Below are 16,442 nucleotides of genomic sequence, written 5' to 3' on the forward strand. Positions count from 1 at the left end.
GGCACAAGGAAAGGTTGCAGGTTGCATGGCCGTGCCATGCCTGGCTTGTCTCAAGCAGCTCTGAAGCTTCATGTTGTGCTTCAGATCCTGTTCTGGGGCCTGCGGAACCTGAAGCGGGTGAACTTGTTTGAGGTGGATCAGCCCCAGGTGATCATTGAATGTGCTGGCAAGAAGGTGGAGTCAGAGGTGATTGTGGCCTACAAAGAAAACCCCAACTTCACTGAGCTGGTCAAATACATGGACGTGGTGAGTGGGAACGGGGATCCTGCCATGCCAGGGTGCGCTGTGGCTGTCCTGCACACATGTACTGCCTGTGTGCTTGTGGCAAGGTAACAGGAGGGGAGCTTGCCCCTTGGGTTTTGCTCTCACGTGGCCACGTGGTTCAGCTGCACATGAAAACCTTCATGAAATTGCCCACCAAGGGCAGTCTCAGCCATTACTTGTCACTACAAGTCTTTGGCTTTTGGGCAGTGCCGCAAGGTGCGCCATCAGACCTCCCTGCCTGCGGTCAGGCTGCCATGGGTATCATCCTTGCTCCTGTGAGCCCCATGTGTGGTTCTTTTGCAGGAGCTCCCAGAGCAGGTCTACCTGCACCCTCCTCTCAGTATCTTTGTGGTGGAGAAGCGGGCGTTTGGACGCACTGTGCTGGTGGGTACCCACATTGTGTCTGATGTGATGAAATTCTCTCCCAGAGAGCTGGAGGAGGAGCCAGAAGATGTGCTCAAAGGTGAGCTGCTTGGTGAGGTTCCCATGGAGGCAGCAGGCAGGTTCTGCCAGTGGCAGAGATCTGTGGCCCTTCCACTCCCTACTAGCCAGGCAGCAAAGCCCTCTCCCAAGATCCACAAGATGCCCAGAAAAAGCACAGCGTGGGGCAGGGTAGGGCTGGAGGCAGGTTGTGATCCTGGTCTGTAGCACTTGTCTCCAGACTGGCGTTCAGGAAGCAGCATCAGCCAAGCGGTTGTGCTGTGTTAAGGGCTGGCATCCCTCTTTGGGGACGGCAAAGGGCAACTTACTGTTTTCTCCAAGGTTAGCTTAATGTTTGCCTCCCTACCACACTGGCAGGACTGTTCATCTGTGAATGTGGCACCTCCTTGGGATCTCTTTCCCAGGCACTGTGTGCCTTACATTTGTAGAAAGTAGAGGAGGGAGAATGGCTCATGAAGACGTCTTTATCCAGAAGGACGTTTAGCTGGGGCTATATACTAGACAGTAACTTATCCCTGTGGAAAGTTTGTGTATAGAATCTGAGATGTTTAGCCTGGGAAGGACTATTGTATTTAGCTGTTTCAGCCCCTTGTGTAGCCAGGCTAGAGATCTGTCCCCAGTGAGGCCTCCATCAAGCTTTAGGGAGCTGGTCCACTAGGACCAGGGATTGAAAGGTTTACGCTTCTCTCCCATCCCATCGTTGGGTCTGTTCATTGGGTAATAGATTCACTAAATAGTTCTGTGATACTGACAGCCAGAGCTCCTGATCTAGAGGTATGCAAATAAATACAGCACAAAAGGGAAGAAGCAAAGGATTGATACATCTGTGATTATTTCCAAGTACGGAAGGTGTATCTCATAAATCTGAATTCCTGGGAGTCAGCAACAAGCATGTTGATCATGGTGTCCAGTCTCAGCACTGTACTTGTATTTCCTGTAATATTTTTGTAGGGTCTGCTGTCAAAGGCTTTCAAAGCAATCACACTATAGTGAGGTAACAGGGAGGGTTTTCCTGTGGAATAACAACGGGACAAAAAGTAGGAATAAATGCATGGAAACTTGAAACTCTTTCTCTTCGTCTCAGCTCAGAAAGTCTCATCCCAGCATCTTCCTTCTGAGACTGTGGTAAACATTGCCCCAGCAGCTGGTGACCCACGTCCCAGCACTCACCCCCTGAGTCTTGTGAAGGTGAGTGATGTATTTGACATAGCAAATTTTGAAGTTTGGAGAGCCAAACTGAAGGTTACAAGCATTCAAAACAAAAAATAATGTTCAGAAGTTCAGAGTTAGGTTTCAACCATAATTTTTTGCTCTGGACTCAAACACTCCTCTCTCCTGCCTGTTCATTGGCACCGTTGCATGTCCAGGCTCTGGCACAGGGAGGAGAGCTACATTGCCTAGTGCCTTGAAAACTGCTGCTTTTGTAGAAAAGCACAAACCTGGGGCTGTGTGTAGCTTTGCAGCTCCTGTGCTCTGCCTGAAAGCTGAGCCTCTACCAGAGGCTCGCAGGGTACTAGAGCAGGGTGCATGGGTGTCCTGGGTGGTCATTTCCTCCCTCTGAACCCCTTTCTCCGTTCTTTGGAGGCTCCTTTGAAGAAAATTTGCATCAATAAGCTTGTAAAGAAGGAGGATGAATATGAAGAGGAAAAACCAGAGCTCGAAGAACTGGATTGGTGGTCCAAGTACTATGAGTCCCTGAAGGAGCTGTATAACCAGGTAACCTTTTGTGATAGCTGTCAGCAGAGGGGAAAAGTAGCTGCACTGGCTTGAGGAGCATGCTTTCAACAGCACTGAGTGTCTTAGGAGCCCACCTGGCATGGATCTGCAGGAAGATGTGGGCTTTTGTGTGTCAAGCGCATTTGAGGTGTTCAGGTATCAAGCGTGCACCAGCTGGACTGATTTCAGCAGACAATGGGTGCTGACACATCCATGAGGCTAGGTGCCCAAGTGGTTTTGAGAATGCAACTGGATTTTTGCTGAGGCACTCCTGAAAATGTGACATTGCTGATTTTAGCTGCGGTGCAGGGGCTTTCATGCTGCTTACTTTCTGTCCTGACTGTCTTCCCAGGATGTGCTATGGGAGCTGGTCTGCCCCAGATTTCTTTCCTTGCCCCATGTCCCTTAAATCTCAACAACAAAAAAAACAGCAGGAGGATCTGGGGGAAGAGCAAAAGTCATTAAGGCACTCACTGGATACCATCCTGCAATGATGTTAATGCTAAATGATCTCAGGCTAGGTATTACTGACTCTCCTGGCTTGAAAGCTTTGACAGGCCTGTGCTTGGATGCAGACACCTTTGCTGTCAGGGAAGTGGGGTAACTGTTTGTGTTTCAGACACACAGTGATGAGGAAGATGTTGAGAATGATGACGTGAATGATGCAGGTGAGTCCTCTAGCAACATCCAGCTTTTCTGTGGGGAAGAGTCACGACTTGCACCATCCCAGAGGGTGCTGGGCTTGTGGGAATGGTATCTGAGCAGGCAACAGCTTTGCAACATTCAGCAAAAACAACACAAAAGGAAGCAGAGAGACTGGAAACGTTGGCAAGGGCTAACAAAGGCTATTTCAAGTTTAAACACCAAACTTCCCTCAGCAAAGTATGGAAAATTGTGCTGAAGCAAGTGCCTTCCTGAGTGAGCAAAAACCCACAGAAAGATCAGCTGCAAGGCTCATGGGATTGGCAAGATGAGAGCAGGAAGCAAAGGTGGGATGGAGAGAGGATGGTGGAGAGGCAAAACTGTTCAGGAGCTGCACATGATTCTGTGCCCATGGGGTACTCACCTGGGCTAGAGGATTCACTTCAAGGTAACACAAAGACAGTAATAGCAAACAGGTGATCTAGAACAGTGTTAAAGCTGCAGGCTCAGGTTTGTGGAGGTGTAAGCAGTGACACGCCTAGGAATGACCTGGGGAGGTGAGACAGTAAGTATAGAAATTATGTAAACCCTATTTCAGGAGAGGCTTTCTTTGCTGGGAAACCTGAGATGCTGTAGAGCCACCTGGTTAGACAGCAATGGCTCTGGTTACCCTGACGCAGTTCAGAGCCCTGGGCGAAAGCAAAAGCTATTGCTGGGGTCATTTTATGGACAGATACTTGAGATGATGGGAGAGGCCAGAGTGTTTCTTAATCTCTTATTGCCGTTTCTAGAAGGTGGGAATTTAAATGCATCCTCCATAGATGTGGAAGCAGAAGATGAGATAGCAATTGAAGCTGAACCTGCTCGACCCAAGAGGAAGATCATCGCCACCCTTCAGGTTGTTGCATTATTGGAGTGACAGATCTGGCCTTTTTCAACCCCGGCTCTTTGTCCTTGTTGTCCTCACCTCCCTGCACTGGAATTTATAGACTGGGAGGAGAACCTGCAGTGTGCACTGGGCCCCCATTGTTGCTGGGCTTTGAAACAGCTAGCGAGACCTTGGAGCCAAGCTGGGATGTGTGTGCGTACCTGAGGAGGGACCTAGGGGGATAAGGGAAAACAATAGCACTCGGCACTGAATAATACAGGGGTAAGGTAGGACCAGATGAAATAGTTGAAGCGCAGAAGGGATGATCTTTCTGACTCTCCTCCCCTTTAAGATGGCCGGAAAAGGCCCAAAAATTACTTTGTACTTATTTCAGATCTACAACTCTGAGCTGGAAAATGAGTTTGGTAATTTTGAAGACTGGCTGTGTATTTTCCCCCTTCATCGTGGCAAAGCAAGTGAGGATGAAGATGGAAACGAGGATGAACATTTTGTGGGGAAGTACAAGGTACTGTATCATTTGAATTACATATGTACTGCATGTGTAAGAAAATCCTTAGGAAAACCTGCATTTCAGACAGGTGCCTGACACCAGCAAAGCCTTGGAGAGTGCATGTTTGTGCAAGGTGATGTGAGGCCACGGTGCAGCATGGCCAGGTACCGTTGGTACCTGTTGAAGCAGTTGTATACTGTAGTTCTTTGTTAGTTGATTTAGATTTTTTAGCTCTTGCAAAGAGAAAACATGAAGCATAAAGGACTTGTTTAAAAGAGGCACTATCTTCCCACCCAGGAGATCTTGAAGTCTCTGAAATATCAACTACAGAAGTTGATTTAAGAAGGTCCCTAGAAAACCTTTGGTGCCCCTGCCTTTGGCAGTCCAAAGTGTGCCTGGAAATGTTCAGATTTTACAGCATTGGCAGTGGTCTGACAGCCTACAGCCTAACTTGCAAACAGGGACTACCTGGGCCATGTGGATGTGATAATGCCTTTGGAAAGGACTGTCTGCATGGGTCCATGGTATCTGTGGTCTGCATGGCTCTAGTCTTTCATTTGGCAGGCGAAGCTGGTCTTGGTGGCTCCAATCCTGTCTGAGATACTATCTTTTGTATCTGATTGTTACTTGCAGTGTCTTTTCTGCAGGGTTCCTTCTATGTCTACCCCACTGAGGAAGCTGGTGCAAAGCCCAAGGTCTCCCAGGGCGTTCCAAGAAACAGACCCATCAAGGTTCTTGTAAGAGTTTACATCATTAAGGTAAGTCTCTGGTGGTGGTGGTGGCAGTGATGTCCCTCCCTGTGGACCTCCTGCCATTCTCTGCTCAGTAAATATACAAGTGGCACCTGTGAAACACTCAATGCTGGCTTGAAGGCTCTGCCAGCCCAGAGGAAGTCAGCTGTGTCTTGTCCAGGGGGACCTTTCCATGCTGCATAGCTTCAGGAGGTGCTAAAAATCCAGATGTGTGTTTCTTGGCTCTACTTACCTGCTTTGAGTCCATGGGCAAGCAGGTGGTCTGACACTGAAGACATCGGTAGCTTGTTGAGTGGGGATTTGTGTGCAAATGTGACTGTTTCTGTTCTGGGGCAGCTGCTGGAGGGACCTGAGCAGCAGGCTTGGATGGTCTCAGGCCTGTGCAGTGTTCCTTGTGCAGGTTGCTCTCTGCAGCTGACATATGGCAGTACCTCTTGTGTATTCTAGGCTACGAACCTGTCTCCAGCAGACCCCAATGGCAAGGCAGATCCCTACGTGATGGTGACTGTGGGGCAGGAGCAGAAGGACACAAAGGAGCGATACATCCCAAAGCAGCTCAATCCTGTGTTTGGAGAGTATGCAGGAAATTTTCATCTAGCAGGTTTAATAGGAATAGTACAAATCTGGGCTCAGGCTGTGGCCTAGTATCTGTGGTCTTCTGTTCCTTTCTGCTAGAGAATCTTGTGCTGTAACACAAAGGTCCCAGGCATGTCTTGTGCTTCCAGCTGACACAGGAGCCCTAAGTGTTTTGGGTTAGGAAGGGAGTACTCCCAAGGGCTTGATTAAGATAAAGTAGCGAGCCAAGCAGCAACAGAACATTAGGGAGCTTTTTCCCGAGCTCCAAGACCTCTATCCAAGGGCATATGTTCCTGGAAAAGTAACTAATTTATTTGAACAGGCACACTGAAAACTGCACACACTGGATTTACAGAGAACCAAACTCTATCTTTGAATTGTCAAATACAGTTGTTAAATGCATAGGATGATCCAAGCAGAGCATGTGTTTCATTTCCATCCTCTTTGCTGATTGTACTTTCCCCATTTGCTTCTGTCCAGAGTTGTGGAGCTGACAGTGTCCTTTCCCATGGAATCAGAACTCACTGTGGCAATATTTGACCATGACTTGGTTGGATCTGATGATCTGATTGGGGAGACCAAGATTGACCTGGAGAATCGATTCTACAGCAAGCACAGGGCCAACTGTGGAGTGGCTTCTCAGTATGACATGTAGGTACCGGTGTGACACTAGGGCCGTGAGACACGTTCTTCTCATGTACTGCTTGGGTGGGTAGCAGAGCACCTCCAGTTTTGCAGGACGGAGCTGGCATCCACAGTATCCTTTGAGCAGGTGCTCCACAGATTGACTACAAATTACATGGATAACTCCATCTCCTTTAGATTCCTACCAGCTTCCTGTGATAGCTCTCATTTCTACTGCAGACTTACATATTTTGTGTACAGTAGCAAAAAATTCTTCAATGCTTTCATGTTGGTGTTCTATGAGAAAAGCGCTCCCTTGACAATGATGTGATTTTGAGCTCTTTCAGGAATTAGGGCCATTTCTCTGGTAGCAGCTAATTCTGTGAGCAGCAAGATTCATGACATCTGTTTTTCTCTGGCCTCATTCAGTATCGATTCTCTGGTGTCGCTGGCCAGCTTTCTGTAAACTTCGCCTACCCTGCTACTGGAGAATAAGCTGTGTGCATGGAGTTGAGTCCCCAGCACTGCTAAAACCTCTCTCCCAAGCTGCGGCTGGAATTTCTCCTGTTACTACTCTGAAGCTAATGGTTCTGTGGGGTGCAAGCCTGGCTTGCTTTCGGGGAGGAGAAGTTTGTTAAGTTTTTCATTCATTAAGCTTTTGTGTCCCCGTGGTTTTCCCAGTGAAAATCTGAGCAGGGATTTGGTGGCATAGCCTGTGCTGTAGGGAAGGCAGGGCATTTCACAGCCTAGGAAAAAAACATGTTATGTCTAAGCTGAAGATGCTCTCGATGTTCTCCTTTCCATGCAGAAACAGCTACAACATGTGGCGAGATGCTTTCAAACCCACACAGATCTTGGATAGCTTATGCAAGAAAAATTTGCTCCCTGCACCAGAGTACAGACGGGAGGAGGTCAAAGTGGACAATAAAATATTCAAGGTCCCCCCAGAGGCTTTTCCTGAAGGTACAGAGGGCTTGGAGAACACAATGACTGCTCCCTTAAGTGGGTGTCTGTGCTCAGCAGTGCACATGCTGGTGAGAGGTCTGGGAACCTACCAGCCTCTCTTCCCTGAAGTATCCAGTCCAGCTGCCCCCACTCTATGCCCTGCATGGCCCAGCTTTCTGGGTTACCATGGGAAGCATCCTCAGTGCTCAGTGGCCTGGTTTCAGTGATGTTGCCCTGGAAGACATGATCCAGGCCATCAGGTCCCAAAGTGGCTTCCCGGGCAGCGGGTGGAGCTAAGTAAATCCACTTGCACAGCAGTGATGTGCACAGGGGTTTGCCGGCGTAGCTTATTCTGGTGGCTGATGCTGGCACAAAGCTCTACCTCCATCTGCTTGTGAGCACCAGCAGCAAGATACTGGCATCCTTTTTTAATTATTTTTTAGGGTGGGGAGTGTTCAGTCTCCTTTCCTGTTTTTGGCTGGCTTTGTCATTCAGGGATGCTTTCTGCTCTCGTGGCTTTGGGTGCATTGGGTGACTCCCCGTGGCTTCTCACGACTGTTGATTTTATCCTTGTGGGCAGCTTCTGCTTCTCCTTTGCCATTTTTCTTTCCTCCTTACTGACGTTACAAACCCTGAGCCAGGGGCACAGATGTCCAAGAACACATCAACCTTTCATGCCCTCCACCAGCAGTGATTGAGTACTTCCCTGAGCACAGGCCTGTCCTGCTCAGCACATTCTCTCCAATGGCCAGCACCTGTGCAATCAAATCCAGCCTGGAGGAAAGGATGGAGCAGATGTGGCCCACCTGTGGATGGCTGGGCCCTACAAGGCAATGCTGTGTAGCCTGTAGGAAGGATGATCCCCGTGCTTGACCTGCCCAGAGAGGGGACAGCTAAGTGTACAGCCAACTTCACCTTCTGTTCATTTCAGTGCTGCTGTTCCTCAGCTTTTTGCTGTCCTCTGTGGCTTATGTCATGAAGGGGAAAGAAATCTTGCTCGGGAGAGGGCAAGGAGCCTCCAAAAGCTCTTTTTAACCTTTTCTCAGGTCACTGGGTAGCTGAGAAGGGAGAAACAAGGTGCTTCTCTGGTGTTCCCCTGAAAGCTGGCTCTGGTTCAAATGTGGCTGCAGTTGGTGCCCCGTGAACATCTGCTGAGCTCAGGGACCACTTGAGATCGTTTTGGTCTCAGACTGATCCCGAAAGGGCAGATGGTTTTCATAAACACAGGGGTGGGTCATTGTGTCCTCACCTGTTGGTTTCTGCTTTTCTCTCCACCAGCAGGATTTGGTCTTGAGCTGCCTGGCTTTACTGTGCCAAATGAGTCAATTGCACAGACTGTTAACAGACAGCACAGCTTGTCACTGCCAAGTGGAGCACTTATAGGGCAAAACCTCTCATCTGGATCTGTTGGCACTACCACAGGGACATGGGGACTTAAACTGACTCAGAGGGTCACATCCTCCTCAGTGTCTCCTGCATCCTTTTCCCAGGGCCATAATAAATTCTTTTTTGTCCTTTTCCTCTTACTTCTCTTAGCTTGTTTGTCTTCCTGCCTACAGTTTTCCTCATCACTGCAACATATTGAACTCATTCCCTTCATCCTTTCTCTCCTGCTTCTCTCCATTTTGTTTTTCTGGTGAGGTGCTTGTTTGCCCAGTCCATCATCTTCTCTTACTTCTGCCTGTGACTAATGTCCTGACATGGCTCTTGCTGGCCAGATGCCTTCATCTTCTGCCTGGCTGTGTCCTGCTGCAGAGGCCTCTGTGAGGAACAGGAGAGGAGCGTCAGATGAGAACTGGTCAGTGGATGATGAACATAAGGCTTTGTACGTCCTGCAGCACTGGGAAGAGATGCCAGGGTACGGATACAAGCTGGTACCAGAGCATGTGGAGATCCGATCCCTGTACAACCCGGAGAACCCTGGACTTGTGCAGGTAAGATGTGTTTCCTTGCCCGGCCTATACATTGCTCTGAGGAAAGACCTTCAGGCAGCTGATTCCCAGTCCCCTAGCTGATCCCTTGTTGTCCTTCCGTTTCCTCATCATGGTATGGATCTCATGCATTGTCCCTTCCTGGGTGGGCAACTGGAGCTGTGTCTGTGGGTGGCTGGCCCTACTATGAAGTATTGGCCGTGGGTGTCCTTTGCTCAGATCCACCCTCTGACCTCTCGCAGTGCTTCTGAACACCCCTTTCCTTAAGGGACCTCTGTCTATTGATGTTGTGGTCACAATGCTGCTGGCCCAGAGTCCTTCCCGTCTTCTCAGGCTGTGTAGCAGTGCTCTGATGAGGATGCTGTGTGGGTGGCAAGGGACCTGCTCTGCCTTCTAAGCCCTGCCACCATGCACCACGGTGGGTGAATGTCCTTGCCTATCCCTGCCTCTTCCTCTGCTTTGTCCCCTGTCACGGCTGCTTTTGCACCCCTGCAAGAGCCCCGTTCTCCCTGTTGGCTGGAGGAGAAACATTCATCCTCCATTTTATGCAGTGCAGCAATCTGAACTTGACCATTTCAGTGTCCTGCACTTGACCATCTCCTGTTCCCTCAGATACCAGAGGTCTGTAACAAAGCAGAGCTCCGCAGTCACTCTGGCTTTGTTCGGCACTGGAAATGCACATGGGGAGGGGAGAGTAAGACTCATCACTTCTTAGTATTCTTGATTATGCTGAAGCATTGCATCATCGTATGCTTGTTAAGAGTGAGGAACATGTTGGCTTCTGTTTGAAACTGATTTAGTTGAGCTGAAATGTTTTTTCTTGGGAGCAGAGTGGGGAGGGAAATAAGCAATTTCTGATAGTTTTAATTTTTGCCCTGTCTAAAATGCAGTCACATGTCACTTTGAAGTGCTGGGGGTGGAGAGAGACAAGCGGTGTTTTTTTGTTGAGAGCTTCCCTTGCAGGACCAAGCCCTTGTTCCTTGAAGAGCTGGAGGGTGGTCTCCTCTGAAGTCTCTCTGCTGTCTTACTTCAATAGGGCTCCTTGCACATGTGGATTGACATGTTTCCAAATGATGTCCCCGCACCGCCGCCTGTCAACATCAAGCCACGACTGCCTGTCAGGTAGCACCCATAGGAGCGGGGCTGGGGCTGGTGAGCCTGCATGGAGGGTCACTGTCCCTTGCCATGCCTGTGGGGATATGCCACAGAGCCCTGCACAGGCTGATGGTCTGTGCTAGCCTGGCTGCAGCCCTCCTGTCTGCTTCAGCTCTGGCCATGGGATGGTCTCTTTGGTGGGGTGTAAGTGCTTCAGCTACGCAAGTGTATGTGGAGGGCAGGGTTAATCTCTTTTAAGGCTGGACATGAAGGTGATAGAAACCCGGCTCAGAGCTACTCATCTAGCTTTATTTTGGCTGGTGGGCAGATGTCCTCTGGGTGCCTGCAGAAGTGAAACTGAAGGAGGATATCTGCTGTTTTCAGTGATCTTATGGGGCTGTTGAGAGGGAGAGTCCAGATTCTTCTCAGCAGTGCACGTGGAAGGACAAGAGATAATGGGCACAAATTGCAGCAAGGGAGATTCCAGCTGGATGCAAGGAAAAAAATTTTTCAATGAGTATGAAGCTACCTGGGATAGGAACAGAGTGACCCAGAGAGGTGTTGGGATATCCACCATTGGAAAAACTTGAAATTCAGGCAGACAAGGCCCTGAGCAATCTGAGCTACTATGAAGTTAGAGCAAGAGGTTGGAGCAGAGACTGCAGACGTCCCTTCCTGCCTAAGCCTTTCTGTGCTCCTATGGCTAAGTGGTGCTGTGTGGGTTTCCCACATACCAGGGATCTGCTTTGCAAAAGCTGCCTGTTGTGACTGTGGGTTGTGTATTGGGTCTGGCTGAGCCCCATAGCAGTCCTCACAGTGCTGTGCTTGTATTGGAAACTAGGAAGGTGCTGATAACACACCAGTGCTTTGACTGCTGCCAAGGAGGGCTTGCACGGCATGAGGGCTGTCTCTCCAACCTTCCCCCCTGACCCCAGCAGGCTGGGGGCGGGCAAGGTCCTGGGAGGGGACATAGCCAGGACAACTGACCCAAAGTGACCAAGGGGCTATTCCATACCATATGACCTCTGCTCGGATGTAAAAGCAGAGGAAGGGGGGGCATTTGTTATTTATGGTGTTGGTCTTCTGGAGCAACTGCTATGCGTACTAAAGCTTCCCAGGAAGTGGCCAAACATTGCGTGCTGATGGGAAGCAGAGAATTATTTCTTGTTTTCCTTTGCTTCCGTGTGTGCAACTTTTGGTATTGCTTCATTAAATTGCCTTTATCTTGACCCACAAGTTCTCTTATCACTTCCTCCTTCTGCTGAGGAGGGGAGTGATAGAGCGGCTTGGTGGGCATCTGGCATCCAGCCAAGGTCAACCCACCACAGGTTGTCTGCCTTGTAGGGTTGTAGCCCCTCAAAGAGGGCTTTGTGCATGGCAGTGAGAGTGCTGGGCTGTGCTTGGCCAAAGGAGCCCTGGCAGGAGACCACAGTGCTAGGAGGGTTCAAGTCCTGCTGCTCTACCACTATGGGCTTGACCTGTCCTCCCAGGCACTGGGGGCAAGAGCATGTGTCCTACTCACCCCTGTGTCCTTCCCACAGCTATGAGCTGCGTGTCATTATCTGGAACACAGACGATGTGATCCTCGATGATGTCAACCCAGTGACAGGAGAGCCTTCCAGTGACATCTACGTGAAAAGGTCTGATGGGAGCCAGAGGGAGGCCAGAGCCTGGCTGTCCTGCCCCACACCCTCAATACCTTCTCTGAACCTCTTCTCTTCCCTGCCTCAGCATGAGGTGCCCCACTCCAGTCCCCTGCATGGACTGCTGTACCCCCAAAGATGTTGGTCAGTTGTTGGTCTGGTTTGGCTCTTTGACTCTTCCTTTCCTGCTACCCCATGGCATTCAGCCCCTCCTGCCTTCTGCTGTGCCTTTGGGGCTGGCCGACAGGGGTAGGAGATAACTGAGTTTTTCCTGCAGCTGGATAAAGGGTCTTGACCACAACAAGCAGGAGACAGATGTTCACTTTAACTCCTTGACCGGGGAGGGCAATTTCAACTGGAGGTTCATCTTCCGCTTCAACTATCTCCCAACTGAGAAGGAGATCACCTACAAGAAGAAAGACTCTGTCTTCTCCATGGAGGAGTCAGAGTTTCGGGAACCGGCTGTTCTGGTCCTCCAGGTCTGGGATTACGACAGAATTTCAGCTAATGACTTTCTAGGTATGGTGTGACCTGCCTGAAGTGGGGTGACCTGTCCCTCACCTTGCTAGAGGAGTACAGCATTTCCTCCAGGGCCCAGCTCTCTGAGAACAGTTTACCAGGAGCATCAGATCAAAGTCTTTAGCTCAGCAGTCACCTGGCCTGGTTTTTCACATGGGAGATATAGGCAGAGCCTGGAGATGCGTACCTCTCCTACACAGACACATTGAGTTTGCATACTTGTGCCAGGGCCTTGGTGTCCTTTTTCAGGGCCTGACACACTGCAGGACTTCCAGGTTCTGCTTCCTCACAACCTTTCTGGTAAACATGCTCATTTTCCCTGATCTCAGTTAGACCTGCAGATCTCAAAGACTTGGCCTAAGAGCAGCTTTCCTCAGGTGTTTACCTTGTGGGCACAGGGACTGGCAACTTTTGTGAGACCATTTGCACCTGAGCTCCCCTGTCGAGCTGGGCATGCAGCAGGGCCTGGTGACAAAGCTGGGCTGGTGGTGATTCTACCCACACTATGCTAGCACAAATGGTACTGCTTCTCTCCTGCTTCTGCCATCCCTGAGTTTGTACTGAACAACTCTGTTCCGTTGTCCCTCCCTTCTCCAAACTTTGGCCTCCCCATTAAAAAGCAGCCCCTTTTCCCTGCTGTCTGTTGGGCAGGATAAAATTCTCTTTATTCATCAACATTCTGTGGTGTATTTAAAGGGCTTTACCTCCATGAGGCACTGCCAATGGTGATTAGTTCAGCCTTGCTACTCAGGCACTGAAGAAAGCATTAGACAGCAATCCCAGCGATTCCTGGCATGTACAATCCCATGAACCTCTAGGCAAGAAGGGGCTTCTGCAGTCTTTTTGCAACTTCCTGCTCCAAGTAGGGCTAGATGCAATGTAGGTCAGGTTCCTCAGGGCCTTGTCTGAGTGATTTTTTAGTATCTCCAAGGATGGAGGTTCCAGCACCCTTTTGGGCCCCTTTTTCTGGCTGCACCATTCTCATAATTCTCAGGTTTTTTAACTTGCAGCAGCTTATGTCTGTTGCTTTGCATGCCTTCATCATCCACTTCTGAGAAGAGTCTAGCTCCATCTACTTGATAGCTTCCTTTAGGCTGTGGGAGATGCAGTAAGATCTCTCCCTTGACCTCTCTTCTCTGGGCTGAACATGCATGGGTCTCAACCCGACCTGCTATGGAACATACTCTAGCCTCAACCATCTCAGCCAATGGACTCTCTGTAGTTAGCTGACACCTTTCTTGTGTTGAGGGCCCCAAATTGGACACTATGCAGATACATCCTCACCAGAGCTGAGCAGAGGAGAACACCCACACCCCTTGGTTGCTGGCTATGCTTTTGCCAACACAGACCAGTACATGGCAAGACTGATGTGTTGCAAGGGCTCAGTGCCAAAGTGGGACAGGAGCTCCTTCCAAGGAGGACAGGGGCGTAAGGCCAAGCAGGGAAATAAATCAACGCTGTTTCAGGTGTAAGAGAGACTTGAAACCTTTAAAAGAGTTCCCCAGATTTTACAGTTTTTAATTGACATTTATGGGAATGAGTTGGGAAGAGGAGCTTGGGCATGTGAGGAAAGAAGGGTGGGACACGGTAAAGGCATGAAAATAACTCACTGTACCCACACACAAACCAAACTGGCAACATCAGAGATGAGACGAGGTCTGTGGCTTGTGCTTCTTGTCTCTAACTCTTGGGCTAGTCTTTTCTTATGCTGAGCTTCAGGTTCTCCACCTGTAAATGTGCAGGACTCTGTTAGATCATTGCAGCAGCTGGGACCTATTGGCTGAGACAGAAAGTCAAATGGTGTATGGGGCTGACCTCAGGATCTTGCCATGAGCTGTCCTCTTCACTGTGCCTGCAGGCTCCATCGAGCTGAAGCTGCATGACATGGTGCGAGCAGCCAAGAGCTCAGAGCATTGCACCATCAAGATGGCCAAGGAGTATGCAATACCTCGCTTCTCCATCTTCCGAAACAAGCGCATGAGGGGCTGGTGGCCCTTCATCAAGCTCAAAGATCCAGAGGATGAAGAGAGAGAGGAAAGGGAGGACAAGCAGAAGAAGAAGAAGAAGAAGAAGAAAAAGGGGAGCCGCTCAGTCAAACCAGAGGACGTGGAGTTCACAGACTCCAGTGGCAACAAGTACCTCCTGACGGTAAGGCAGGGTGCTGGCACAGGTGGGCAGAGAGCCAGTGTTCTGCCTCTGCCTTAACGTGAGAACCTGTCTGGCATGTACATAACCTACAGATGCAGCAATGACCCAGCTAGCTGGCCAGGACTTAGTGCAAGGTCCTGCAGACTTGTCCCTTCTGCAAATCTAGCACTTCATCTACCGACAAGTGTCAGCTGCAGTGGCGTGCGGGGGTGTTCAACTTCATGCCTTCCTCTGAGCTTCCTATAGAGCAGTGCTCAGTTAGAGGAGCAAAGCAAAAAGCACATGGCTCCCCATCAGCCAGACAGGACAGCAACAAAAGCTTGTCCAAGGGTCTCTGCCTACCTCAGATGGGCAGGTGCCAACTGTTCCAGGGCAGACTGGCTGCTGCTGACCTTGCTAGTGGACCACTGTTTGTCCCCAGGGGTAAGTTTTTTGCTCAGTGCCAGACTGGGAGACTGCCAAGAAATCCATATGCGGGGGGGTGCATTACAGTACAGTGCCTTGGTTGCAAAACAGTTTCTGGCCAGTCCAATTTCTGCTGCCTGTGAAGTGAGTGAGACTGTAGCTAATGCCTGGAGAGAAAAGTTAATTGCTCTGAGCATCTGTAAGTGGAACTGGGAGAAAAATACCCAGTCTTGGCAGGGTGTGTGGTTAACACACTGGTCTGCGAAGCAACATGTGCAGCTGTGGCTCAGACATGTTTCCCCTCCAGGGTAAGGTGGAAGCAGAGTTCCAGCTGCTGACTGTGGAGGAGGCTGAGAAAAGTCCTGTTGGTTTGGGACGAAAAGAGCCTGAACCCCTGGAAAAGCCCAAGTGAGTATGTGTGTTACATTGGATGGGCAGTACTGTGTTTTCAGCAGCTGTTTGCATGGGGACAGGGAGCAGCTTCTGCTTGTCAGGAAGCTGAGAGCAATCAGTGAGGCCCTTGGTGGTGGGAATCTATGGGACTGGGGCTGCCAGGGCTTCCCAGAGCTTCAGTAGGTCTGGCAGACTTGTGGCTGCAGCAGCTGGGCCAGGGCTGATCTCGGTGCTGAAGGCAGCTATGCTGTAACATTGCTTGTTCAAAAAGGGCAGCTCTGGTTCAACCACATGAACGCAATGCATTGGCCACATGGGTGCAGAACAGCTCTGCAGGGCCGTCTTGAGGCTCAGGTCCTGTTTCCAGCACTTGCAACAGGCACTGTAGTTATTGCAGCCCCTAGGCTGATCTTGCCTGGAAGTGGCAGGAAGAGCTGCGGACCCATGAGGGTGGCAGGGCACCAGCACAGAGGGGCCAGTGTGCTGCTCTGTGGATTGAGCCTGTGCTTGTCTGTTCTTCCTTTCCTGTTCCAGCCGGCCAAAAACTTCTTTCAACTGGTTTGTGAATCCCATGAAGACCTTTGTGTTCTTTATCTGGAAGCGGTACAAGAAATACATCATTGTGCTATTTATTGTCGCTGTTCTGACTATCTTCCTGGTTCTTTTGGTCTACACCATGCCTGGATACATCAGTGAGAAGATCATCAATGGATAAATGCTCTCCAGCACAGGACTACTCAAAGGCGGGGGTGATTATTTCAGGAATTGAGACTGGACCACAAAGTTTAAGGAAATCCTACAGGTGTAGAGGCAACCTTCAGCATGAGAGACTTGCAGAAGTGTTTGGGGAGTCATGTTTCATGCTAAGTACCCATGAAATGCTAATAAATCAAGTAATCGACCTATTAAATAAGGCAACCTCCTTGAAGGACAGTCACAGCTTTGGGAAAAAATTTCTTCATTGTGGGA

The 16,442-nt window shown here is 49.8% G+C and overlaps 1 protein-coding gene across 3 annotated transcripts in view; it reads left to right on the forward strand.

Annotated features, from left to right (window-relative positions):
* LOC119154216 (fer-1-like protein 4) overlaps positions 1–16,406 on the forward strand; it is a 41,499-nt gene extending 25,093 nt beyond the window's left edge. For 2 of the 3 annotated variants that reach the window (XM_037401485.1, XM_037401486.1), the window contains 18 exons: positions 85–246; positions 568–727; positions 1,790–1,893; positions 2,290–2,421; positions 3,041–3,089; positions 3,855–3,961; positions 4,326–4,457; positions 5,090–5,200; positions 5,642–5,769; positions 6,251–6,421; positions 7,203–7,357; positions 9,095–9,273; positions 10,307–10,392; positions 11,907–12,152; positions 12,286–12,527; positions 14,386–14,675; positions 15,388–15,488; positions 16,008–16,406. In XM_037401485.1, the coding sequence (XP_037257382.1) occupies positions 85–246; positions 568–727; positions 1,790–1,893; positions 2,290–2,421; positions 3,041–3,089; positions 3,855–3,961; positions 4,326–4,457; positions 5,090–5,200; positions 5,642–5,769; positions 6,251–6,421; positions 7,203–7,357; positions 9,095–9,273; positions 10,307–10,392; positions 11,907–12,152; positions 12,286–12,527; positions 14,386–14,675; positions 15,388–15,488; positions 16,008–16,188 (2,736 nt within the window). In that variant the 3' untranslated portion in view covers positions 16,189–16,406. The remainder of the gene's footprint in view (positions 1–84; positions 247–567; positions 728–1,789; positions 1,894–2,289; positions 2,422–3,040; positions 3,090–3,854; positions 3,962–4,325; positions 4,458–5,089; positions 5,201–5,641; positions 5,770–6,250; positions 6,422–7,202; positions 7,358–9,094; positions 9,274–10,306; positions 10,393–11,906; positions 12,153–12,285; positions 12,528–14,385; positions 14,676–15,387; positions 15,489–16,007) is intronic. The other variant, XM_037401487.1, reaches the window with a different exon arrangement.
* The last annotated feature ends 36 nt before the right edge of the window (positions 16,407–16,442 follow it).

This window comes from Falco rusticolus, chromosome 10, assembly GCF_015220075.1.
Source record: "Falco rusticolus isolate bFalRus1 chromosome 10, bFalRus1.pri, whole genome shotgun sequence".
Taxonomy (NCBI): domain Eukaryota; kingdom Metazoa; phylum Chordata; class Aves; order Falconiformes; family Falconidae; genus Falco; species Falco rusticolus.